Raw genomic sequence first — 27,819 nt, 5'->3', positions numbered from 1 at the left:
TGCCCCCTTTCATATTATCAGTGGAACAGAATTTAAATGTCCCCTATCTGAGTCATCTTTTACGGACATCCATAGCTCCCATTCATGACTATAATTTAACAAATAAACGGGGGTGTGGGGGCATTCAGTTCATAACTAGTTGACTTCAGATTAGATTAGAACCTAATCTATAGATAACAAAACTCCACTGTTTCCTTCAATCCTTACAACAGCAAACCTATCAAAAATACAGATGATATAAGGGTTACTATTAAACTCAAAAGCAGCAAACCCTACAGGCAGCGAAGAACATTTTAGAACTTTTTATACATCCCTATGAATACCAATAAGGATTATCCTTATCCTTATATTATCCTTAATAATTATAAGTAAAATGGTTGGAAGGCTCAGATCTCTTTTAAGACTAGTACAACCAACCTCAAACAATAATATGCATAAGAATTACTCTACAGGACTATATACACAAAGTCACATATATAGAGCTTTACTGGCTATAAGGGACTTCCACGGATGATGCTGACCATGTGTGTAGTATTTTCCTTACCTGCTGTCTTTAGAACCTAACTTCCACAAAGTAAAGGGGTAACGAATGCCCTTTACTATATCAGTATGAAAAGGCTCACTATCATCTCCATGAAGAAAAGAACTATAATAAAATCATAGCTCCTTTTCCTATTTGGTTCCCTATCCTCAAATTTCAAGGTGCACCTCTGAGTGTTCAATAATTACTTTTTATTCTTAGGAATTCCCACCAAAAGAGCCACAAAACAGAGACGTGCTTTCTCTGGAGGGGCCCATCTTGGATCCTGGAGGTGGACATCAAACCAAAGCAAAACCTTGCTTGGGGCTTACTCTACTCAAGGGGGGTCTGGTCTTAAACTCTGCATCACTGTCTTTTCTTCCCTCTGGGAATCCCAAGGGAAGAAAAAAAGGGATGGCAAACACAGGACTCTCCTTACTAGGGCAGGACACTGATATGGCAAAATGAGGACTGACAAGGCCTGTGATCATTTCATTATCTGGTAAATGAAGGCACGTTTGGGTGTCATAACAGACTCAATTAACAAGCTTTCATGTGGTAGCAACAAGGTAGTGGAGTGATAATGAAGAAAGCCTCCTCAGATTTAGTCTTCCTTCACCAGCTCTAAAAGCACTAATAAAACCACCCATGTATCTATTAACATGTGCCTCTAATGAGTAATTTCAAAATATACTATTAGGATCATTCACCACCAGGCAATCTCTAACAATTAATACTTGGTAAATGCTCTACAAATTCACACTCAGGTATCTGACAGGCTATTTGAAAAGAGGTAAATCAGAGAATTTGGAAGGATAGGGAGGCAAAAAATTTTTAAACAGCAACAACAAACTCTATACTACAGTTTCTTACGATACCAAATTTACAAGATGCATGGCCATTCACCATTTCTTCTGCTTCAGATTTTCTCAATAAAGTACACGTAACACTATTTCACAGAATCTAGTATGGCTAAATTCATATTCATACAAAAAATGAAGAAAAAGAAAAAAACTCATTTTCTCTTACAAAATACGAAGAGAGAATCATTGTACAACCAGCCAAAATGGATGCCAGCACAACATCAGGTGGGATTTCCGAACCACTTCTCCCGAGGATAGGGGTAAACATCTCAAATACTGCCCAGATGAGGTACAATGCATAAAGATAAGGAATAAACATCCCCAAAAGGTAAAAAGCAATAAATTTTCCTTGGGCACCTAGGGAAAAAGAGAAAAAAAGCACACATCTATGAAATCCTCCAGTGAGATATAAATTTTTATAGTACTGGTGTGCCTTGGTACCCTAACAGAAATTAGGTTAGATGTGACTCTTGCCCTTAAGGGTGTATGTTATCTTGGAGTAGGATCTTTCACTCAGGATAAAATACAAATAAGAATAAAGCAAAATACACAAGTAATATATTAGTATGTGTTCACAAACATGAGAAAGGGATGGAGTATAAGGCATAAGATAATTTGTGTGGTATGAAAACTTTTAAAAACTAACAATTTAGAAAGCCTACTCAATAAAACCAAAAAAGAAAGAGTCCCTGAAAGCCTTAAGTATTTTAAGGTATTCTCCCATGTATATCAAAATCAAAAATACCCTACCATGCTGCTTGAAGTCCTTATGCACACAGAGCTTTGTGAGCAATGGGAATGCTACCCAGACAGCACTAATAAACGCCGAGCAAAGTCCTTGGTAAGTGAGGGTAACAAGAAAACAGCAATGGACAAACAGCGAAATGTCAAAAAATACTTCTCCCAGATACTGGTCACTGGCATTCTGAAAGAAAGAAAAATATACAAGTAGTCTCATTCAGGGGTCATGCATAAAGAGCTTTTATTATAGTAACACACTTTCCATCACTCAGGAAAGCTACATTTTGTTTTAAACACAGTCTGCTCTTTAAACTGATTTAAAGTAAACACTAACAAAGCTACCTCCCCCATCATGAAGTAGTAAATTCAAATGTAGCACAAGAAAGGTCATTTTAACAATATAGAGTATAAATGCTCCATGTAATCTATGCTTTTCTTCTACTAGGCTAAAAGTAGAAATTTTCCAAAATAGAAGAAAGGACTCTCCTAAAAAACATTCATCTCTGTAAGCTTTTCAGTTCATGCCAATTCCAAACACTGTTTCAAGCAAACTAGAGAAATGACCTGTGAAGGAACGTTAGGAACTGCTGCAGCACCACCAATAACCCACACCTGGAAAACTGCAGCACCTTTAAAGCAATCTGGAGTTTGGCTTATTTTCATGAGTTTTTTCTGTCTCCAGTTGGTCTTGTACTGCACCTTTGCCCCCTTCTTGTATTCCTCCTGATTTCCTATTATAAAATTTGATCTTACAGTTTTTGAGATTTAAAGTCCAAGGGTTCCTATGTAGCACCTTGCACTCTTCAAAATAAAGTTGCCATATAAACTTTTTTTTTTTTTTGAGACAGGTTCTCGCTCTGTCGCCTAGGCCGGAGTCCAGTGGTGCGATCTCGGCTCACTGCAGTCTCAGCCTCCTGGGCTCAAGTGATTCTTCTGCCTCAGCCTCCTGAAGTAACTGGGACTATAGGCACACACCACTACACCCAGCTAAGTTTAAAAAAAAATTTTTTTTTGGCAGAGACAGGGTCTTGCCATGTTGCTCAGCCTGGTCTCAAACACCTGGCCTCAAGCAGTCTTCCCAGCTCAGCCTCCCAAAGCACTGGGATTACAGGTGTGAGCCACTGTGCCTGGCCTAATATGAACTTAATACATTTTCACATCTGCATGAGTAATTCTATTCACACAAACATGAAAGTTTTAATTACGGTGCATAAATACAAAGATGGAAATGGAGAAATAGATATATTAAAGTTTCTCCTTCTTCTACCTTCCCATTTCTGTATGGCTCAGGGCATGTTTGTTCTAAAGGATCCTACTTCAAGGGCTCAAGAGTTTCTGTGACGTGTTTTCAAAACAAGTTACAGTTCATGTAACAACCCCTCCCCGCTCCCAACAATGAAAGATAGGCTACAGCTGCTAAATACTTAAGTTATTAACACAGTGTTGATCAAGAGGCTTGGTCTTTAAAAATAAGAAAATAATTATTATAATTCAATTTGAAGCTGAATGCCACTCAGATATTTAAAAACAAAGATCTCATTTTAAGTGCCCAAACTGTACCAAAGATAAAATATCCCTCGAATCTATTTTCCTCCTCACCTCTATTTATCCCTTGCCCACTCCTGCTCCATTCCAATCCACTTTATACATTGTTATCAGTTTTCTTACAAAATCACAAATTCTCTCACTGACCTGCTCAAAACATTTTAATAGTGGCCCCATTGATTTTTAGAATCATGCTCCCACTTCACCCCGGCCTCCTTTTCCAGTTATTGGACTACCCCCTTGTCTTCACCACACTGGACTGTCCACTAACTGACACAGATGCATTTTATACATTCCCACCTTAAACTGCTCATCAATCTGTTCCCTACCTGGTAAATTTTAACACATGCTTCAAAAACCCCATTCAGGCCAGGTGCAGTGGCTCATGCCTATAATCCCAACACTTTGGGAGGCCGAGGTGGGAGGATCACTTGAGGCCAGGAGTTGGAGACCAGCCTGGCCAACATGGTAAAACCCTGTCTCCACTAAAAACACAAAAATTAGCTGGGCATGGTGGCACACATCTGTAGTCCCAGGTACTTGGGAGGCTGAGGCACAAGAACAGCTAGAACCCAGGAGGCAGAGGTTGCAGTGAGCCAAGATCACACCATTGCACTCCAACCTGGGCGACAGAGCGAGACTGTCTCAAAAAAAAAAAAAATGCAAACAATTCAAATGTTGCCATCTCAGCCACCCTGACTTCCACAAGCAAAATTCATCTCGCCTCCTCTATATTCTTACAGCATAGTTATATGTCAGTCTCACTTCATCCCACAATATATTGCAATTATTATCATTCCCACACCTTCCCAAATGAAACTGAGAGCTCCTCAAAGAAAGAGATCACATTCTTATGGCTCTCTTATGGCATCATTCTTGTTTTAAAAAAAAAAAATAATAGAGATGTGGTTCTCACTTATATTGCCCAGGCTGGTCTCAAACTCCTGGCCTCAAGCAGTCTTCCTGCCTTGGCCTCCCAATGTTGGGATTACAGGTGTAAGCCACCATGCCCAGTCTCTTATGGTATCATTCTTCTGCTACCATGTTCACTGGGCACTTAAAGAATATTTGTGAAAAGAAAATGAAACACATCACTCTTTCTATTGTGCTTTTACCCTAAAGTGTTACGATCAGACAACTGAAATTAGTAAAAGTAAATGAAATTTTATTACACATTTCTATCCTACTTCTGCCCCAATCAACAACAGTTAGCCACACTCTGATTACATACAATTACAATAAAAATAAGCATGTGAAATTGAGCCCCACGGTGTAATTCTTTTGGGAACTGAAGCCACTAAGATAAAAATATGAGCTCAACCATAAGCAGATGGCTAACCTCAAAGAACCTTTCTTCAGCAGGGGCTGCTAACATGGAAGGTTCCACAGAACACATCCCAACATTAACTGAAACTCAGACCAAAGTTCAGATACCAAAGACATACTTGTGGAAGGATGTTGGGTTAAAATCATCCATGTCTCATTCTAATCTTTATCAGGATAAATTGAAAACAGTAGGCTTACATGGAGCTAAGAAAGATCTTCCTCTTTAATTCACATAAACAATCTGAAACCATGACTCTTCACTGTAATTCATTTTTAGACCTATTATTTTACAGCTTTTTAAATTTTTGTTTGTTTGTTTGAGATAGGGTCTCACTCTGTCCCCTAGGCTGGAGTGCAGTGGTACAATCACAGCTCACTGCAGCCTTGATCTCATGGGCTCAGGTAATCCTCCTACCTCAGCCACCCAGGTAGCTGGGACTACAGGCACACACCACCATGCCTGGCTAATTTTTTGTATTTTTTGTGGAGACAGAGTTTCACCATGTTGCCCAGGCTGGTCTTGAACTCCCAGGCTAAAGCGATCCGCCTGCCCAGCCTCCCAAAGTGTTGGGATTACAGGCATGAGCCACGGCACCCAGCCCATAGCCCTAATTTCTTTTTTTTTTTGAGACAGAATCTCGCTGTCGCCCCAGCTGGAGTGCAGTGGCTCAATCTTGGCTCACTGCAGGCTCCGCCTCCTGGGTTCACGCCATTCTCCTGCCTCAGCCTCCCGAGTAGCTGGGACTACAGGCGCCCACCACCTCGCCCGGCTAATTTTTTGTATTTTTAGTAGAGACGGGGTTTCACCATGTTAGCCAGGATGGTCTCAATCTCCTGACCTTGTGATCCACCCACCTCAGCCTCCCAAAGTGCTGGGATTACAGGCGTGAGCCACCGCACCCAGCCAGCCCTAATTTCTAATTTTATTTTTGCCAAACAAATTTATGCATTTGAAACCATAATACTATAACAATATTCTCAGTATAAATCATTTGGAATCCTATTTCCCTTCCCTCTGTTTTCCTTAGCAATGTGTCTTTTAACTCCAATGACATACATGCATGCAGAATCTGAATCAACAATATACAGTTAAAAAGAAAAAATAGTGAGGGAAAAACTGAAAAAACTTTAAGTACAACACTCTTTTAGGCAACAAATACTTGCTGTGTGTTAATGCTGTGTGTCAGACACTACCTAAGCACAGAGGATACAGAAATAATAAAACAATCCCTATCCTCAAGGAGCTTACACTCCAGTGGAGAACAGATATTCAAATAACATAAATAAGTGGGTGAGCCCAGGACATATTTACAAACACTGCAGCAAATTCAGTAGAAGGCTGTGCTAACAAGCCTTCCAGTCACCACCACCCTAACACTGTTTACAGCCCGGCTTTATAACCTCATTTGAATTTTGTGACATTACCCTCAGAATAAGAAATCTTTCAGAAAATTAACACAGTGTGGGTGCGTTTTCCATAACCATGCTGAACAATTTTTTAGCACTCAAAAGGCCAAATACAATGAATCCCACTTAAGTTCATCTTCAGTCCTTGGAGGCAACAGAAAGAAATCAACAAATATACCAAACACTTACCATGTAATAAAATCTTTTCGCAAGAGTATGTATAAGTATTATTTTGGCTACAGTTGCAGTTCCATACAGACAAACGGAGACATAGAAGTGGTTATACCATGAGAGAGACTGTCCAATAAGAGAGATGAACACTGCTATAATGAGAACGGTAACAAGGCTAGTGAACCAGCTGATCAGAGTGATGCCAAGTCCACACAAGAAGTCCTTCTTGTAGTTACCAGCTAATGAAGAGAAAACAAAAGGTTGAAATCACCATCTTCATCAAATCAGTTATATAACCAGTCAGTAGAGCTAAATGGGCAAACATTAAAACAAAAAACTCCCCACTGTACTTGAAAAGTATGAAAATGTCCTAGTGTTGAGATGGGCTAAACACAAGAACAAGGGAGATATCAAATAATAATATTCAGGTAACATTTATTAAGAGTCTCTAGATACTAAACACTCAAAAAGATAAATCTTCTAGGAATAGTTCAGGTACATTCCTTATGAAGGAAGAGGGTAGTCTTAATCTTCTTCACTTTTTGTATGCTTTGTGTATCAAAATATTAGCAAGAATGGAAGGCAAAGTTCCATATAAAATGTTGTTAAAATAAGGTAACATAAGAAGATACGGAGTGTGGGGAAAATAAGCGTTGATAAATAATTATTTAAACTGCTGCTAAATATTTTATCTCGTAACAGCACACAACAACTTAGACTCTGAAACATTTCAAGCAGAAATATTTCAAATAAAAGAAACAATTTAACCACAAGCAGTTCATTCATACTTCGTGACACTGGTCCATACTAGCTATTGGTCTGTAGTGTGGACTTTTTAATGGGACTTTTCATTAGAAGTCAATCTGTACAAACCATTTTTCAATAGTTTCTATGTGGTACTTTTATGGAGTGCCTAAATATATAAAAATTGACTGCTTCACCAAGACTAAAAGTAAAATAAGCATATTAATTTAATATTTAAAAATTTCTTACAATATAAAGCAAACATTGTCTTAAGATTTTTAGCTTTCTGGGAAGATATAAACAAACTGACTGAAAAACTTCAAGCACATTCTACAGCAATGCCAGTATTTGTAGTTTTAGAGGAAAATACTTACTCTTATGTTTGGGCTGCAAAAATTTTTTGCCCAGGTACAAAACAACACCCATTACCACCATGTAGTTTATGATTGAGCCAATACGAGAGGGGTAGGCAATGACAAACAGGCCCAGCACATCAAAGAAGACCATGTTTCCATGTCGATACTTAGAAGCAGCAGCCAGCATATCAGATGTAGCTAGATGCTTAAGAACTGCTAAAATGTTGTCACCTATTAGTAAAAACAAAAAAAAAAAAAAGAAAGAAAAGGAAAAAGATAAAAAGGCTGAATAAACTATTTGTGATTTACACATACAACTATTTAAAGCAGAAATAAACCATATACTGTTTGAATGAAGAAATGGTTAGAAAGAACGTGAACAGAAATCGCTTTCTACCATCCTACTGCTCTCCGTCACTTTTTTTACTAAATTTTTCAAATAAGGTCCATCCCCCGCCCTTCTCCATTTCCTCTCCACTCAGACGCTCAGCCAACTGGCCTGTGTCTTTTCCCTTCTATTAGAACTATTCTCTGTGATCAATTGTACCTTCATTGTTGACAAATCCAATGGCTGTTTCTTGGTACCCACTCATTTAATAATATATATTAACTGTACTAGACACTCTTCTAGATATCAGAAATTCAGTGGTGAACCAAGAGACAAAGGCCTTTCACAAAGCTCAGAGATGCTGAACAAGCTGTCACACATGTGTTAGAAATTGAGGAGAGCTAGCACAGTTCCATAGGAAAACACCATGGGAGACTAACAGAGCTACATTCTTACCACTCAGCAATCCTCCCAACCCTGGGCCAACTCCTTTTTCATTTCCTCACAGTGAATATTCCTGACCTTAATTGCTACACTAGACTACAAGACTAAAATTCAAGCTCTCATCTCTCCAACTCCAAAGCCCTAGCTCATTCACATTGCATACTGCCTCTCTAACGCACAGGCCACAGAATATTTACAAGTTTATATATCATCCCTAATATTCCATCTTAGTGTATATCAAAAGTCTAAATTGGAATACCAACCTGCTCTCTGAATGGAATCTGTTAGAATTCTGTCCGCTGTGTCATACTTGGTGTGATAAATGTATCCATTCTCAATAAAAGCTAAGTCTATTCCTAAAACATATATATAGAAAAAAAAAGTCATTTTGCTTTAAAGATCAACCTTGCTTTCGACCTATTTCTTTAATAAATTCCTAAAAGACAAAATGTCAAAGCAGTGTTACGATTGCTTTGTCACATTTACAAATGAATGATATAAATTCTCTTCCAAATTCTTACACAGTCTATAGCTTTGGTACATAATTCGATACATAATGATTGAAGAAGTATATTACTCCACAGGTAGGCATTACGAGTCACACAGCAAGGATAGGAATATTGAGTTTGGGAGGTCATGAAAATTTTGCCACCTACATTCTTGCCAGGCCAGAGCCAAATTTTAACTTCAAATAAGTTGTACATACAAGTTGCCAAGGGAGTTGGCACACCAAGACAACAACGAAAGACCCCTGAAGGATCTATTACCATCTTTTGGGAATGAGGTGCTAAACAGTTCACCCCTGTTCTTCTATGGGGAAAAATGACATATTTTAGAGGAGGCCAGCATTTAAATTAGTATGGAGTTTAAAAAAGGAAACAAACTCTGTTTTAGTGAGTCAATGTATATTTCTCACATAAAGAATTTGATCTCAGAAAATGCTGTTTACTCACATATTTTCAAGATTTAAAATTTGCTTTTGATAAATAAATGTTGCACAGTAGGCCGTAACCATTGACAATATACCTGGAATGTTCCCAAAATCCCTGTAGATACGAAAGTCAGTATCTGAAGGAATGATTCCACTCTGAAAAACCTCCTGAGCCACCACAGAAGCAAAAGGGTGTTTAGCTGCTGAAACATAAGCTTGAACCAACCAAGGATTTTCAGGACCTAAAATGAAAGATGACAACACAATAGAAAGTATTCCGGCAATTTTTTTTAACATACTAATGTTTTTCAACACATAGAAAACAGTAAAAGTGGCGGTTTTGGGAGATGGGTCCAATATGTACCTTTTCATCCCTTTTTCTGTAGTTTCCAATGTTTCTCTGATGTATGTGTTTGACTTTTAGAATAAAAACCTCTTGTGAAAATAAAGTATAAAATAACAGCAATACAAAAGTCTGTCTGAAAATGAAAGATCATTCATAAATCTATCATCCTAAAATGCCTATTATCAATTGTATATCTTTAATTTTCTTACTAATGTAGGATTGTGTGTATATAGCTGTACTCAAGATATATATACTTTGTACATTTGTTTTCACTTAACATTATATTAAATGCATTTTCTTATGTTGCTAGATACAAATTGGGTATACCTTATCTGAAATGCTTGGGATCAGAAGTATTTTGGATTTTTTACTTTTTCAGATTTTGGAATATCTGCATTATACTAGTAAGCATCCCTAATCCTAAAATCCAAAATCAGAAATGCTCCAGTGAACATTTTTGAGCATCATGTCAGTGCTCAAAAAGTTTTGAATTGTGGAACATTATGGATTTCAAATTTTCAGATTAGGGATGCTCAATCTGTATTATAATAATCATTTTGATAACTGCTTAACATTTCACTGAATATGCCATAAAGTTCCTTGCTTTTTACAATTTATCATTATTAATAATTTTCCATCTGTATCTCATACATCTACAGCTTATTCAAATGGGAGTTTTTCCTGTAGGATAGTGGGATACATTATTTTATAATTTATATAATTATATAATTATATGTATATTTATATAATTATAATTATATAATTATATGTATAATTGTATAATTATTCACTCTTCCCTCGCTGAAAAAGGATTATACATTCCTACTCTTGCCACATACCTTGTAATGCCTGCCTGGGGAATGAGTACATACTCTTCTGTACCTATTAACTGCAGGCGTGGCTACATGACTTGCTCTAGCCAACAGACTGTGAGGAGGAATGACATGACCCTCAACTGGGCAGAGTTTTCAAAGGCATTAACATCATTCATACTTATCCTTAACTTTGATTTGTGAGATCAATACATCCCTTATAGGGGCTTCTCCTTCAGCCTGGATCCCAGAATGAATAAGACACATGGAACATAATAACCGTGGACCATAACTGCAGTTATTCAGAAACCAAAATGCAACATGAGCAAGAAATAAGCCTTTGCTGTTGTAAACCACCAAGATTTTGGGGTTGTTACCACAAAACTTAGCAACATATTGACTGATGTAAACAGACCAAGTAACTGAATGTCAGGGAATCTAAGAATATTGTTTTTTTAACTTCACAGATTATAAAATTGCTTTCCTACATTTTAAAAAATGACCAAGGCTGGGTGCAGTGGCTCACGCATATAATCCCAGCACTTTAGGAGGCCGAGGTGGGCAGAGCACCTGAGGTCAGGCATTTAAGACCAGCCTGGCCAACATGGCAAAACCCCACCTCTACTAAAAATACAAAAATAAGCAGGGCATGGTAATCCCAGCTGCTCAGGAGGCTGAGGCAGGAGAATTGCTTAGACCTGTGAGGTGAAGGCTGCACTGAGCCAAGATTGTGCCACTGCACTCCAGCCTGGGTGACAGAGCGAGACTCCATCTGAAAAAATAAAAATTAAAAATTAAAAATGACCCAAAAAAGCAGAGGGACACTATAGAAATAGACACACAAGTAATCCAGATACTGGAGTTACCAGAAACAGATTTTAAAATAATTACGATTAATATGTTTTAAAAAACACAGATATCAGTAATTTCACCAGACAAGTATAATCTATTTAAAAGAGTCCTACAAATGGAAATCCTAGAATGAAAAAACATAACTGATGTTGAGAATTTTTATAAATGGGCTTAACACAAAGTTTAATACAGCAGAAGAAAGGATTAAAATTAAAGCATAAAAAGAAAAAAAGGTTGGAAAATACACAAATGTGAGTAATTGGAGTCCCAAAAGAACAGAAGATAGAATGGAGAAGATAAATGTTTAAAGACTTAATGGCCAAGAATCTTCCAAAACTCATAGAATTCAAGCCACGAATTCAAAAAGGTCTACAAACCCCAAACAAGATAAATATAAAGAAAAACTGTATCTGGCACCATTTACTTTTGAATACTATTCCCCACCAGAAGAAACCAAGCCTCCTGAGAGAAATGGCTGATTCCAGGTCTGGGACTAGCAAAGTACAAGGTAAGTTGAAACATCTGTGCCAGAAAGTAAGAAAGTGCTCAAAGAGACATGTCAAAGGGGCTCAGGCTCTGGTTTGAAATAGACACCACTGGCCTAAACTGGGACAATTCATGCAACAAAATAAACAATAGTAACAGAATATATAATCTATAGAGTAAAACTAAAATACATAAAGTACTGAAATAACAAAAAAAAAAAAAAAAAAAAAAAGGAAAATGGAAAGCCTTCCTTCTTGCAGAATTCCAACTATGACCTACAGGCAGAATGATGGAACCAGAAACTCAGCAGTAGCATTTGGTAAACATTGTAATAAAAATGCTTGGGGACAAGAGTCATCAATGATTGCTAAAACTAGGATCAAATTTTTATGACAAACAGGATATTTACCTAAAGTATCTATCACTAAGGGGAAATCAGTAACTTGTACAAAGAAATAGTAGAAAAACCTGGCAAATAAATACCTTAATCAAACGATGAAAATGTAGTATCATTAATAATGAGACAAACAGATACTACATGCATCCTGATGTGATGCACTGAGGACACAAATACAAAAGGAAAAAGAAATATGATGATGGGGAAATACGTAGATTATGAGACCTTATCATATTAAAATACTATTATTAAAATATTACTATTTGATATTAAGAAATTTATAATAAAAAATACAATGAAAACCATACTGAAAAACAGGTAAAGCCAAACTATCATTAATTATCTTAAAAATTAGGATAATAGTTCCTCTTAGATGGGAGGGAGTTGTATTTGAGAAGAGAGGTTAAAAAAAATGCCTAGGCAGGCAAGGCAATCCACCCTCTTCCATGAGGCAGAGTTAAAAAGATTTTCACCTTACAATAATTAAGTTTTCAACTTTATAATTAAATGCTATATTTGATCCTGGGTAGGAACCCAGATTTTTTTTTAAATGGTTAGGACATTAATGGAACAACTGGAAAAATCTGAATATGCATTATTATAGTTTAATATTAATATTTCTTGAGTGTGATCAATGTTCTGTTAAAGAGCATGTCCCTGTTTATCTGAGATGATCATCCTGAGATTATCAATTGACATGATTTTTCTCTTTATTCTGATAATGTAGTGAATTACACAGATCGATTTTCAAATATTAAACCATCCTGTTGATCAACTCGGTTGGAAAGTATTATCTTTTGTATATTTAAATATTCCTGGATTCAGTTTGCTAATACTTAATTTAGGACTTTTGCATCTAAATTTGGTATTACCTACCCAAAATATCTACCAAAGCTGAACATATGCACATCTTATGACTCAGCGATTCCACTCAGAAATGTGCATACACATACATGTGTACCAAAAGACATTTACAAGAATGTTCACAGCAGCACCATTCATAGCAAAAACCTGGAAACAACATAACAGCACCAACGGGATGGATCAATTGTTGTAGAATTGACTAGTGTTCGGTAAGAAAAAAGAATGAACTACAGATGAGGAAGTGAAGCTCGGAGTGGTCACATGACCTGTCCAAGGTTCCACGTGTAGAATGTGCTATAGCTAAAGTTTTGAGGTTTGACCTTAGATCATCTAACTACAGAGCCTATGCTTTTTTTTTTTTTTTTTTTTTGTGACAGAGTCTCGCTCTGTCTCCCAGGCTGGAGTATAGCAGCTCAATCTTGGCTCACTGCAAGCTCTGCCTCCCGGGTTCACGCCATTCTCCTGCCACAGCCTCCCAAGTAGCTGGGACTACAGGCGCCTGCCAACATGCCCGGGTAATTTTTTGTATTTTTAGTAGAGATGGGGTTTCACCATGTTATCCAGGAAGGTCTCCATCTCCTGACCTCGTGATCTGCCTGCCTCGGCCTCCCAAAGTGCTGGGATTACAGGCATGAGCCACCGTGCCCAGCCTTTTTTTTGAGACAGAGTCTCTCGCTCTGTCGTCCAGGCTGGAATGCAATGGCATGATCTCGGCTCACTGTGACCTCTGCCTCCTGGGTTCAAGCGATTCTCCTGCCTCAGCCTCCCAAGTAGCTGGGATTACAAGCGCCCGCCACCATGCCTGGCTAATTTTTGTACTTTTAGTAGAGACAGGATTTCACTATGTTGGCCAGGCTGGTCTCAAACTCCTGACCTCAGGTGATCCGCCCGCCTTGGCCTCCCAAAGTGCTGGGATTACAGGCGTAAGCCACCACACCCGGCCAGAGCCTATGCTCTTAATCAGTACCCTACCCTACCTCCACGCAAAACCTTTTAGTTATCTTACAGAGTAAGGTGGCAGGCAGATACAGAAACATTTTCAATTGACATTCTTTCTCCTGCCACCATCTAAATCCTATGATGCTTCCAGCTTCTTGTGTGTTCATGTCTCAAGAATGAGCCCCATCTTTCTTAATGCAAAGAGTATGGGCATGCGTAATGTTCAGAGGAGGTAGGCCTCAGTGCCAAGAATAGTAAGTCAAAGTTCTCTAGAAGTCCAGGGAAAACAGACCCAGCTTAGCAGACCCACAGCATCCTTCCACTGCTTTACTTCCTTCCATCTCTAGTTATGGCATCAATGCACAAAAGGAAAAAAAAAAAAAGGAGGAACTAATAAAAGAGACTAAGAGTGGTAAATATTATGATGGAAGCCAAGTAACATGAGGCCTGAAAACTGACTGAATTTGCCAATGTGACCTTTACAAGAATAGTCGTGGTGAAGTGGGGAGGCTAAAGCTGACTAGAATTGTTCAAGAATAGATCACATGGTGGATCTATCGATTTTGGTGGATCTCGGTATATCAAGGTGGATCACTTGAGCCCAGGAGTTGGAGAACTGTGAGCCATGATTGCATCACTGCATTCCAGCCTAGATGACACAGCAAGATCCTATCTCAAAAAAAAAAAAAAAAAGCAGTTATTCAAGACTATGACTACAGACCATTCTTTTGAGGAATTCTGCAGTAGAGGGTCAGAGAAATAAGACTAGCTAGCAGATGGTGATAAAAGTGGTTTTCTTTAAAATGGAGGAAAAGGTATGTCTGCATGCAAATGGAAATGATCCTATAGAGAGAGAAAAATTAATGATGGAAGAGAGAAAAAAATTATCATCACCAGTCTCCTACTCATACACTAAAGGTATTTCCAATTTTCTACTCTTAAGAGAAAACCAAGACTGGACATGATGCCTCATGCCTTTAATCCCAGCACTTTGGGAGGCCAAGGAAGAAAGACTGCTTAAGTCCAGAAGTTTGAGACCAGCCTGGGCAACACAGTGAGACCCTGTCTCTACAAAAAGTAAAAAACTGGCTGGGCATGGTGGCACGTGCCTGTCATCCCAGCTACTCAGGAGGCTGAAGCAGGCAGATCACTTGAGCCCAGGAGCTGGAAACCAGTGAGCCATGACTGCTCCACCACATTCCAGCCTGGGCAACAAAGCAAGATCCTATCTCAAAAAAAAAAAAAAAAGAAAAGAAAACCCAAGATGACTTAGATGTATGTCAACTATTTCTGCAGGTTAAATTCCCAGAAATGGGTCTGCTGAACTGAAGAGCCTGCACATTTAAAAAAGTAATACATGTTGCCAAAATGCACCAATCTACATTCTCAGTAACAGTGTATGAAAATGACTGCTTATACTCATCAGCACTGGGCATTATCATTTTACTTACTTTTTGCTGATCTAGTATTTTAAAAATCCTTACTGTTATATGTACTTGCATTTATTCTCAAATAAAACTGTTTAATTTGGCAGTTTCTTAAAAAGCTATGCATAAAGTTACTATACATCCCAGGAATTCCATTCCTAGGTATCTAAAAGAAATGAAAATATATGTTTACACAAAGACTTACACATGAATGTTTACTCCAGCATTATCATAAAAGTCTAAAAGTGGAAACAATCCAAATATCCATCAATGGATGAATGGATAAACGAAACATAATACATCCATACAATGGGTTAGTCACCCATTAAAAAAAATGAAGTACTAATACATGCGACAATATGGATGAACCTTGTGAAAGCTGTCAGAATCAAAACAGAGTCACTTGCGTTAAAAACTCCGATAACGGAGCCAGGGAAGGCCATGAAGGGAGGGTTCTCATGCACAAATGCCTGATAACAAGAATTATCACAAAAGACTCTTCAAAAACCACAACCTTGCACAAAGGCCATTGCAACCTCATATCAAACAAAAAACTTCAGCAAGGACATCAGCCCAGCAACTGCCTGTCCAATCTCAGACTGGTGCCACCCTTGTTATTGATCCTTGTAGCCAAGAATAATTATCTCAAAAAAATTATGTAATCCTCTTCATTTTTCCTATAAAAACTTTTGTCTTCCTTTACTGCCCTAGTTTACTATGGCACATAGTTTCACAGTTTACTATGGCACATGTATTCCTACTGCAACACCCATTACTAAATAAATACCATCTTCTTTGAGAGTCTCCCTCTGTTATTTAGATTAACAATCTGAAATACATTACACTAAGTAAAAAAACCCAAACGCAAACAATCATGTGTTGTATGATTACATTTATATGAAATGTCTACAACAGGAAAATCTATAGAGACACAAAGTAGATAGGCAGTTGCCTAGGGATGGGGGAAAATGGGAGTGACTGCTAATGAGTTTCCTATTTGGGATGATAAAAACATTCTAAAATTGATTATGATGATGATTGCACAACTAAGAATTATATATCTCAATAAAGCTGTAACTTTAAAAGAAGAATTCATTCTAAAGAAGGCTACAGGCCGCGTGTGGTGGGTCACACCTGTAATCCCAGCACTTTGGGAAACCGAGTGGGCCGATCACCTGAGCTCAGGAGTTCGAGACCAGCCTGGCCAACATGGTGAAACCCCGTCTCCACTAAAAATACAAAAATTAGCCAGGCATGGTGTCACACACCTGTAATCCCAGCTACATGGCAGGCTGAGGCAAGAGAATCACTTGAACCCAGGAGGCAGAGGGTGCAGTGAGCTGAGATCGCGTCACTGCACTCCAGTCTAAGCGACAGAGCGAGACTCCACCTCAAAAAGAAAAGGCGGCTATAAAGTAGCAGACAGAATATGATTCTATTTTTGCCAAAAAATATATATACACATATATAAATGTATATTAATGTTTGCATTTAGAAAAAAATTCCATAAGAGTATAGACTAAACTATTACACTAGTTTGCTCTGGATGGTAGAATTACAGGGGCATGAATATTTTCCCAAGAGGAAAAAAGATTCTGTGACCCTTTTGCTATCAAGCCTCTCTCACTCATGAAATGAGGTCACTGGTCTGATAAAATCAAGTCATTCTTTCTGGCCCTTCTTAAAAATTAGGTAGTAATGATTATTCTAGTCACTAAAAACTCCCCAAATGAATGTCGCTCTCAGAAGTGACAAGGGAGTTCCAGAGCACAAACTGTTTAACCAAAAAGTTTCCAGGGCAGGACAAATATTATCACACAGAAAAAGGAGTATGGTTTAAAAAGCTGAGGACAGCACAATCTGGCATATACTCTCAAGCACAACTCCAAACCCAGGAGGGCCTTTATCCTCTTTTAGTCAAACTAACTAGCTTTTTGAAAGCCATGCCCACAAGAAGGGTAGTCTTTTGTAGGCAGTGGCATTAAAAGTGATAGAGATGCTGGGAAAGGTATCAGAATGTCAGAAAGCACCCAGAAAGCTTTCAGGTATGCAATTTAGCCATAATAATGAGCTCCAAAACCTAGAGGGAGAAAAAATCATGTAAAATTTCAGAGTAAGGAGGGAAATAATCTCTTCAAATCTTTTGCATGACACCCCTCCAACAAAATTAATTTTGAAACATGGGGATTTCAGAACAAACAAAACATTTAAATTTTATGTTTATACTAACCAGTCATAAATCTGTTGTTTGCTTTATTATTAAAGTGATCATATACATTGCAAAAATTTAAATACATAAAATTATAGAAAGTAATGCATTAATGACAATCAATTCTGGTCTTAAATTCATGAAGCAACAAAGAATTTAAACTGTTGTTTTACCTTTAACCTAGTCCTCCATTCCAGTCACACTTAGCCCAGTTCTACCAGCAACTGCTCACCATCTAGCTAGGACCATTATTAACAGTTTGTTTACACCCTTTCAGATAATGTAATTATTTTTAGAATTTATGCAGCTGCAGAATTTTTGTCTAAAACCATATGCATTTAATAAAAAGAGTAAGGACTCTGGGCTGCCCAGGCCTACCAAAAATGAGTACTTAATAAATGTAAATAAGTAATGTTAGTCAGTCTGGACCTGACTAGCCCTTGGTAAGTGTTTTAACCTCTCCGGACTACACATATGTAAAATATGTTAACATATGTACATAAAATACTTATGCATTAATATATATGTGCATAGAAAAAAATCTAGAAAGGGTGCAGATTAAACCATAAGGCTGGTTTTTCTCTGGATAGGAGGAGTATAGGGGCAAGGTGCTGTGCTAACAAATTAAAAGCATGGAGATGAAGGCACTTAACACATAGTATACTTCAACATGGAAAATACACAGACACACTCCTGCTTACATGGAGCCCTGACATTTTTCACAATAGGAAAGAAGACTGAGTGTCCTCTCTCCTTCAGAATTTTCTTTTGCTGCTTTTTGATCTGGTGGTTGTTACATGTATGTGTTCCTCCTATCCTAACTGACATCCAAGAAATAGAAAGAGGCCGGGCGTGGTGGCTCATGCCTGTAATCCCAGCTCTTTGGGAGGCTGAAGCAGGAGGATTGCTTGAGCTCAGGAGTTTGAGACCAGCCTGGGCAACACGGCCAAACCCCATCTCTACAAAAAAAGGAAATTAGCCGGGCATGGTGGTATATGCCTGTAGTCCCAGTTACTTGGGAAGCTGAGCTGGGAGGATGTCTTGACCTCTCAAGGCAGAGGTTGCAGTGAGCCGAGATCATACCACTACACTCCAGCCTGGGCAACGGAGTGAGACCCTGCTTCAAAATAAATAAATAAATATATATAGATATATCTCTACAATAATGTATCTACTTACTCTTGTAGATATTAGATCCCAGCTTCTTCTCATTAGTTAAAGAGTAAGAATAAAGCAGAAAGGTTTGCGAATTGAAAACAGAACCTTGCTGCTTCTGACATCATGACCTTGAGAATCTCAAACGCTTAGCTAAAGCAAAATATACATACATTTTGAAAGATAAAAGTTTAAAATAAGTTTGATGGAGACTATTAAAATATAGTATTGTTTAGGTTATGAAGACATACTTAGCATAGTTTCATAATTTAAACAAAATCAGGTCTTAAAAGGGTGCTACAAAACAAGTTCCCACGTCATCTTACTTCGCCTAGCCCATCTCAGCACACAACACACTCTTGAATATTAAAACATCTAGCAAATGCTACATCTCTGGATAAAATGCATTACCCAAATTTCTAACAGGGCAGGGAAATGGAATGGAACTTCCAATGTCAAATTTTAGTATGCCCTAACTAAACAAATCTATGAGCTCTGAATTTTGTTAATAAAGACAATTAAAACCCATTTATGCCTGAGGTTGCAATTTTTTTAATTTTTGCATGTGTGAAAAATCAGACCTTGGCGATGAGGCTTGAGCAGTAGGATATAAATAACTCCCACATGCTTAGCGTTCCAATAATGGAACACTAGGCATAAATGGGCTAAGTTGATATCCTTAGAAAAGTTTAATCATAAAACTAAAACTATTTCTCTGGGCCAGGCACGGTGGTTCATGCTTGTAATCCCAGCACTTTGGGAGGCCAAGGCAGGAGGACCACTTGAGCCCAGGAGTTTGAGACCAACCTGGGAAACATAATGGGAGCCTGTCTCTACAAAAAAATTTTTAAATTAGCCAGGCGTGATAGCAAGCACCTGCAGTCCCAGCAACTCAGGAAACTGAGACAGGAGAACCACTTGAACCCAGGAGGTCAAGGCTGCATGATGGCACCAGTGCACTCGAGCCTGGGTGACAGAGCATGGCTCTGTCTCTAAAAAAAAAATAAGATAAAAATTATTCTGGCTGATTAAATATTACTAAATTTTTTTAACATTCCACTAAATCAATGATAAATTTAAACCTGTTACACTACAGGTAAATTTTCTCATTTTAACTCATGAAATGATTGACATTTAACAATATTGATATCATAACCACCCATAGTGGCTAAAAGTTCACTACCTATATAACAATCCAATTAGAGGTTAAGAACAAAGTTTCTGGACCTGGACTGTCTAGGTTCAAATCACACTCTGCCATTAAACAACTGTGAAACCTTAGGCAAGTTATAATCTCTCTGGACTCAGTTTCATCTCTAAAATGGAAGTAACAGTATTTATCTTACATGTTGTTTGGAGGATTCAATGACTTAATATATATGAAATGGTTTGAAAAACACTTGGCATATAATAAGCACTATACAAGTGTTAGATGCTATATTATTTTGTTCAAAATTTTTAACAAAGACAAGCTAACACCACCTCATGCTTTAAAAAGAATGCTCATTCAAGAGACCGTTTATTGAAGATATTACTTACAATCAAAAACCTTCTACTTTTACAAAAACTAGAATTGCATTAAAATATACAACGCACAATCTCACATACCTGTTTGGAATACAAGTTCTTTCCCTCCTACACCTGCTGCCTCTAGGTTAATGAATGCACGAATCAAGCTAGCCCAGGGGTGCTGAGTAATGAAACCATGACTGGCCTTAAAGAGAAGGAAAGAAAACAAATATTTGTTAAACAATCTTAAATTATCAGTCTTGATTTTGCTTAAACACAGAGAGACTACTTTGATGAGGTAAGGAATATGAAAACAAAATAATCGCTTTTCAAAGGCAGTATCCAAAGACATCTTCTGCTTCTTTTCCTATGCATAATGGCCATGCACATCAGGTTCGGAAAGTCACCCATCACAGAAGGCAGCCTGGTTACCATCAGCGGTGCCAAACAACATCCCTGGTAAGTACAAGGCTGTGCAAAAGAAAAGGCAAAGAGGGCCAGGCACGGTGGCTCACACCTGTAATCCCAAAACTTTGGGAGGCCATGGTGGGAAGATCACCCGAGCTCAGGAGTTCGAGACCAGCCTGGGCAACATAGCGAGACTCCCTCTTTTTTTGTTTCCTCATTTTTGAAACAGAGCCTGTGGTCCAGGCTGGAGTGCAATGGCTCGATCTCAGATCACCGCAATCTCCACGTTCCAGGTTCAAACGATTCTCCTGCCTCAACCTCCCGAATAGCTGGGATTACAGGCACCCACCACCACGCCTGGCTAATTTTTGTAATTTTAGTAGAGATGGGGTTTCACCATGTTGGCCAGGCTGGTCTCAAACTCCTGACCTCATGATCTGCCTGCCTCGGCCTCCCAAAGTGCTGGGATTATAGGCATGAGCCAGCGTGCCTGGCCCCCATCTCTTTTTAAAAAGAAAGGAAAAAAAGAGAACAGGAGAAGAGGCGATCCATATGGCTGGGCATTTATTTGTGCCTGTCTCAAAACATCTCTGAAACTTCAATGTCAAAGAAAACCTGAGGAGAGTAATTATGCCAGCGAGAGCCCTTCTCTCAATCAAATCCTGCCACAATAATCTGCTAAGTGGAGTTTTCCAAATATTAAACATCTCTACATAAGTGGTTGTGAATTTGTTAAAGTACTGCTCATACAGTATTTTTCTGCATATTATTTTATACTACACACAGGAGTCATAAAAAATGCATTTACTATTATTTAGTAAATAATATTTAGCTATTATTATTAATCTCATCCTTATTCAAGCCTGATATTTAAAACAGTAAAATCTCACTTGCAAGACATTTTCCTCAGCACCATTAAAGAGAAATATGACAGCATGATGCAAGGCTTCTGAAGACGTTGACAAGACGCGAAGGACTTCCAGCATCACTGAGCAGCTAACTGCATCATCACTGGCACCTTCAAATCAGAAAAACAGATTTGCTGCTCAGATTTTAAAATGTTTACAATATGACCCATTAGGACTAGGAATGGAGCTTTCTCCTCAGAGAAGCATCACAATAGCTGCATGACCAGAAGCATAGCTCTGTCATCATCAGGTGACAATCACACCCACCAGCAGTAAGCTCCATGAAGGGATCTTTGTCTCGTTTGCTCACTGACTTACTCTCAATGCCTACTACCATTGACCCACCAGAGTCACTCAATTAGTGTCTGCTAAATGAAGTAACCCGAGGGGACCTAAAGTCATACTGGAAACTGGTATTCTCAGCAAACCAAGGAAATCTGTTCTATTCTTTACCCGTATTCCACATCCTCTGCAATAGTCTCACTTCTGGTGCTCACAGCTTCCTGCATCATCTCCCACTGCACCCACTCCTTTCTTGCTTGTTTTCCTGCCAAAATCATAAAAGCTGCACAGAGAGGTCACTTTGGATGGTGTAACATTCCTTTAAGGCTTCTCCAAGGGGATTATGTGATGGAAAACTAAAAAGAAGATACCTAATCTAGTAAGACACAGGAAAGGAGACTAATGACCTAAGTAGTATCCTAGGTCCCAGAACACACACTCAGTTGAATCTCTGAACCTCTTCTTGATTCAGAAATTTTGTATGCTAATTAAAAGTAACTATAAAGATGACTTAACTGTCTTGCTTTTTTAAAGCACTGTAAGAGACAATTAAAGGAATTGATTGGATATTTGATGATACCAAGGAATTACTGTTAGGTTTTTTTAGGTGAGGCAATTGGTGGTATCAAAAAGGGTTCTTATCTGCCAGCAACACAGAGTGAAATACTTTTAGAGAGGAACTGATATAGCTAAGATCTGCTTCAAAATAATCAAGAAATTGGGAGGGTAGTGGTAGGAAAGAAACAAGATCAGACTGCTGAAGCTGGGAGATAAGTACATTGGGGTTCATTAAACAATTCTGCTTTTGTATATATTTGAAACTTTCCATATCAGAAAACTTAAAGAGTAATCAAAGTAAATAAGCACTAACGTAACTCAGGCAGTAACATTTCTGGGTTTACACATTTGAAGCAGGGTGCCAAAGAGTTTGGCGTGGATTTGAGAGCAAGAAAGATTTGGAAGTAAATTTGAGCTCTGTCACTTTACTCCACTATTTCCTGGTTGAAAGAGCAAGCTATGATACCTACCTCACAGGTTTAAGAGTCACACAAGATAATGCCCAGTGCCTAGCACCTGGTAGGTATTCAATGTTCATTTTTCCTTCTCTTTGCAAATCTGAGGAAGGCTCTGTAGCTAGCTAAAATTAAAATGCTTGTTTGGGCTCTGTTAAATTCCAGACCCCATTCCTACTTAAGAAGAAATTGCCTATTAACCATACTTGTCTTGGTGGTGATTACTGGTTTGTATTTCAATCGAAGTGAAACAAAGTAATAATCATTTAATTACTATCAAATAGAAAATGCTGCTATTAGCAAAATGTGTCACCTTCCAAAAACCTAATGAAATAAACTCTCTTTTTAATTTGACACTGTGAGTTACTTTAAAATAGAGAGCAAACAATAAAATGTTTCTTTATTCAAAAAGAGAGAAAGGGAAATTGAAAGGTATCTATACAGGGTTGATTAAAAAGTTAAACTGTCCATTCAGCTTCCCTTATTTTAATGGTTCTGGTGCATTAAAAGAGAACTACAGAAGAGTCAAATATCTTTAAGAAAGGGAAGGAAAGTTAAGAGGACAGTATCTATAAGGGCTAGGTGGTTAGCTGACATCTCTTTCCATTTAGAATTAACCTTGAAATTGAAGCCACCCCCAAAATAACTCAATGCCTCTTCTACCAATGACCTGGAACCACACAGCAAACTCAAGAATTAAGGCTTTTCTGTGGATAACATTACTCCTAATTGGTATCAATTCCTGAGTCCTAGATACACAGATGAGAACTTAAAAAGAAAAAAAGAAAAAAGAAGTGCTTCAATTAGGCCATCCACTAAAAGGATTTAGGTGATAGTCTATTTCAGGGGTGTCCAATCTTTTGGCTTCCATGGGCCACATTAAGAGAAGAATTGTCTCGGGCCACATATAAAAGACACTAACACTAACAATCACTGATGAGCTAAAAAATAAAATAAAAATTGAAAAAAAAATCTCATGTTTTGAGAAAGTTTATGAATTTGTATTGGGCCACATTCAAAGCTACCCAGGACTGCAGGTTGGACAAGCTTAATCTATTTGATGAATGTGTGAAACACTATTTTTAACAATTTATTACTGACAGAAATTTCCTTGAGATTGTTGCTAAGGGTATTCCTATAAAATTTTAGTTAAAAGTAGGTTCTAGGGCCAGGCGCAGTGGCTCACACCTGTAATCCCAGCACTTTGGGAGGCCAAGGCAGGCAGATCACGAGGTCAGGAGATTGAGACCATCCTGGCTAACACGGTGAAACCCCATCTCTACTAACAAAAAATTAGCGAGGCTGAGGCAGGAGAATTGCATGAACCCAGGAGGCAGAGGTTGCCGTGAGCAGAGATAGCGCCACCGCAGTCTGGCCTGGGCGAGAGCGAGACTCCGTCTCAAAAAAAAAAAAAATTCGCAAGGCATGGTGGTGGGCACCTGTAGTCCCAGCTACTCGGGAGGCTGAGGCAAGAGAATGGCGTGAACCCGGGAGGCAGAGCTTGCAGTGAGCCGAGATCGCGCCACTGCACTCTAGCCTGGGCGACAGAGTGAGACTCCGTCTCATAAATAAATGAATAAGTGAATGAATGAATGAATGTAGGTTCTAGGCCAGGCACAGTGGTTCCCACCTGTAATTCCAGCACTTTGGGAGGATGAGGTAGAATAATCACTTAAGGAGTTCAAGACCAGCCTGGGCAACAAAGTGAGAACCTGTCTCTATTATTTAAAACATAATAATAAAAAGTGGGTTCTAATGGCTCACAAAAATGCTGGCCTTTAATTATTAGACTCCACATATACAATTTGTAACATTTGGCACTATGTTTGTAAAGAGTAACTGAATATGCACTCCAAAATATGTCACTTTGACATACGGATTATTTTGAGCTGAAGGCAACTGAGAAGCAGGTACTATACAAAAAAGCTCTCTGCCCTCCCCTTGTTTGCCTAAAAGCAGGGTATACATTTACCAAGGTGTCCCCACTTCCCCTTTCCACCAGGAAGTACAAAGGTTGATCACGAAAGACAACTTTAAACTTTTGGTGGCCTGGTGACAGCACAAAAGGAATCTATATAACACTTCACTAACTAACCTTTCTCTACCATTTATTTGCCTTCCTACAATTTGCCACCCCTCGAGACTCAAGGTCCTTTTCCTTTCTTTTGTCACTTCTCTTAAAATGTATTGTTTGGTTGAAGATGCTACATAAGCCAGATTTCTAAGCCACCTCTTTGAGATGTACTCATTTTCCTTGAGTATCTCCCATGTACATGAAGTGCATGTGTTAATAAACTTCTATTTGGTTTTTCTCTTTTTAACCTGTCTTTTGTTACAGGGGTCCACTCAGCTAAGAACTATGAAGGCTAGAGGAGAAACTTTTTTCTTTTGTCCCTACATTTGCTGCTAATTCTTGTATATACAGCCTTCTTATATAATGTCCTTAAGCAACCACGGTGTTTATTTGCCCCTTCCCAGAATTTAAGCATCATAATAGTGGGCAAAGAGTGACATTTATTACTGCTTTGAAATGGACATAAAAAAAACCACTGGTGGCCGGGCACAGTGGCTCACACCTATAATCTCAGAAATTTGGGAGACTGAGGCAGGCGGATCACTTGAGGTCAGGAGTTCAAGACCAGCCTGGCCAACATGGTGAAACCCTGTCGCTGCCAAAAATACAAAAAGCCGAGTGTGGTGGCACAGTAGGAGAATCGCTTAAACCCGGGAGGCAGAGGATGCAGTGAGCCAAGATTGTGCCACTGCATGCCAGCCTGGTGACAGAGTGAGACTTGGCCCCCCAGCCAAAAAAAAAAAAAAAAACACTAAATCACTGGTTACCCCAGCAGCACACGAAGGTACTTCTGGCTTATTTAACAAACGTGTGTATACTGATTTTTGAAAATGCCAGTTACATTCTAAACGCAATTGTCAAGCTTTCTAAATGAAGATATTCTAATATGAATCATTTTATCAAGCAAATAAATTTTACTTACATTTTGTATAACTCTAGATGTTCAAATTTGGCCTGCTATAAGTTCGAGTAATCCGGAAGTGTTAATATTACATAAGAGTTAATAGAAACTTTTAAAAATCACTTTCCATGCCAGGTACTATTTTAGTGTTTTACTTATTTTTAATCCTCCAAGCAACACTATTAGGAAAGTACTATTATTTTCTCCATTACACAGATGAGAAACTAAGAAGTTAAGCAATTTGCAAAAAGGATTATTAATTACACCCTAATATTCTTTTTCCTTTCAAATGTAGCTGAAAGAAGTGACTGGCCAGGAAATCCAGCATCTTATCCTAGTTTTGTCTCTGATCAGCGATGACCAGCTAAATTTACTCCTGTATCAAATGAGGGGTTCAGCCAGATGCCATCTCAGGTCTTGTCTACCACTAAAATGCTATGCCATTGTAAATGCTATTTTCCATCCCTATTTACAATCCCTTTAACCACTGAATACAATTTTCTGAAGAATAAATATTTTAATAAATGGAAGTTCAATTTAGGGGATTCCCATTCATTTGACAAATATTTACTGCGTCAGGCACTGTCCTAAATGCAAGTATTCTATTTTGCCAAATTATTTTCAGAGAAAGATTTACACATTAATTAGGTACTTTAACAGTATGGCACCCTCAGTGGAGCAAAATTCTCACTTTATAGGTCAACAGAATCTGCTAGAAGAGATATCCGCCAACCCGCAGCCCAGGACAGCTTTGAATGCAGCCCAATACAAATCTGTAAACTTTCTTAAAACATGAGTTTTTTTTTTAAGCTCATCAGCCATCATTAGTGTATATTATGTGTGGCCCATGACAATTCTTCTTCTTCCAGTGTGGCCCAGGGCAGCCAAAAGACTGGACACCCCTGCTCTAAAACCATGCAGTAACCCTTGAAGGTAGGGACTGTCCTTATCTGGTATCCCCAAAGCCTAGTATAACACCCAGCTGAGTAAAACACTTTTTAAGTGTCAGAACCTAACTCCAGGACACAAGGACACACACACTGTCTGGTAACATTGAGAAAGCTGCTTCAGTCTACCAGAAACATTCCAAGTCTTATCACTGGGCTGCTGGCATTAACACCAAAAAATAATATTAATAAAGCACTTAAGACAGAATGGTTAGATCCTAAACTAAATGATACTATCCTAATTATCCTGCTTTCCATCACAAAGAAAAAAGGTTTGCCCAAGAAAATGGTCCCCACAACTGCCCAAGTAGCTTGGGGTTATGTTAATAAACTTTCTGGGCTGTGACAACTTCCAAATGACTAAAAAACAGGTACATACCTGGTGAGTTTGCTACTGAGTCAAAATGACAATTAGCCAAGACAGCATGCTGGGCTCCATCTCTGGGTTCCAGCTTTACCACAACATTGGTGATGTTGTCATAATAGCTTGTAAAACCTCCCAAGAAATCAATGCTAAAAGAGCCTGTGGGCCGTTGTACATCTACTGAAATCTTATGAAGGCTGTTGCTTTGCACTTCAATCAGTTTAATCTGTTCCAAAAGGTAGTGCACGGTCAGAATTTCATTTTCTGGACTTCCTGTAGTCCTGGGGCCAATGGAGGTTATGTGTTCAAGATAATCCCTGGAAGTGACCAAAAGAGTAACAAAGGTTTGTAGTTAAAATTGACACTTAGCTTGGGTAACTTTTCCACTACACACCTCTTCCTCCCCAAAAAAGCTTAGTTCTTTAACTTATATAAAAAGGACCGCCTTTCATTATTTCAGACACCAAGTGAACATCACTTATAAAGTTCCATATTTTTATTGTTGCCTCCCACGAGTTGACCCCTTCAGTTTTCTCCACCATCCCACTCC

General features: G+C 38.4%; 1 protein-coding gene across 3 annotated transcripts in view; it reads right to left on the bottom strand.

Annotated features, from left to right (window-relative positions):
• The window catches only part of ERMP1 (endoplasmic reticulum metallopeptidase 1), an 82,076-nt gene that overhangs the window by 24,939 nt on the left and 29,318 nt on the right, over positions 1-27,819 (bottom strand). For all 3 annotated transcript variants that reach the window (XM_055350607.2, XM_019033587.4, XM_004047782.5), the window contains 9 exons: positions 27,285-27,586; positions 21,671-21,798; positions 20,472-20,577; positions 9,472-9,618; positions 8,709-8,801; positions 7,692-7,904; positions 6,592-6,812; positions 2,134-2,308; positions 1,550-1,740 (listed from right to left, as the gene is read on the bottom strand). In XM_055350607.2, coding sequence (XP_055206582.1) covers positions 1,550-1,740; positions 2,134-2,308; positions 6,592-6,812; positions 7,692-7,904; positions 8,709-8,801; positions 9,472-9,618; positions 20,472-20,577; positions 21,671-21,798; positions 27,285-27,586 — 1,576 coding nt within the window. The remainder of the gene's footprint in view (positions 1-1,549; positions 1,741-2,133; positions 2,309-6,591; positions 6,813-7,691; positions 7,905-8,708; positions 8,802-9,471; positions 9,619-20,471; positions 20,578-21,670; positions 21,799-27,284; positions 27,587-27,819) is intronic.

Source organism: Gorilla gorilla, chromosome 13 (genome assembly GCF_029281585.2).
Source record: "Gorilla gorilla gorilla isolate KB3781 chromosome 13, NHGRI_mGorGor1-v2.1_pri, whole genome shotgun sequence".
Classification (NCBI taxonomy): Eukaryota; Metazoa; Chordata; class Mammalia; order Primates; family Hominidae; genus Gorilla; species Gorilla gorilla.
This window is presented reverse-complemented; position numbering and strand designations above follow the sequence as displayed.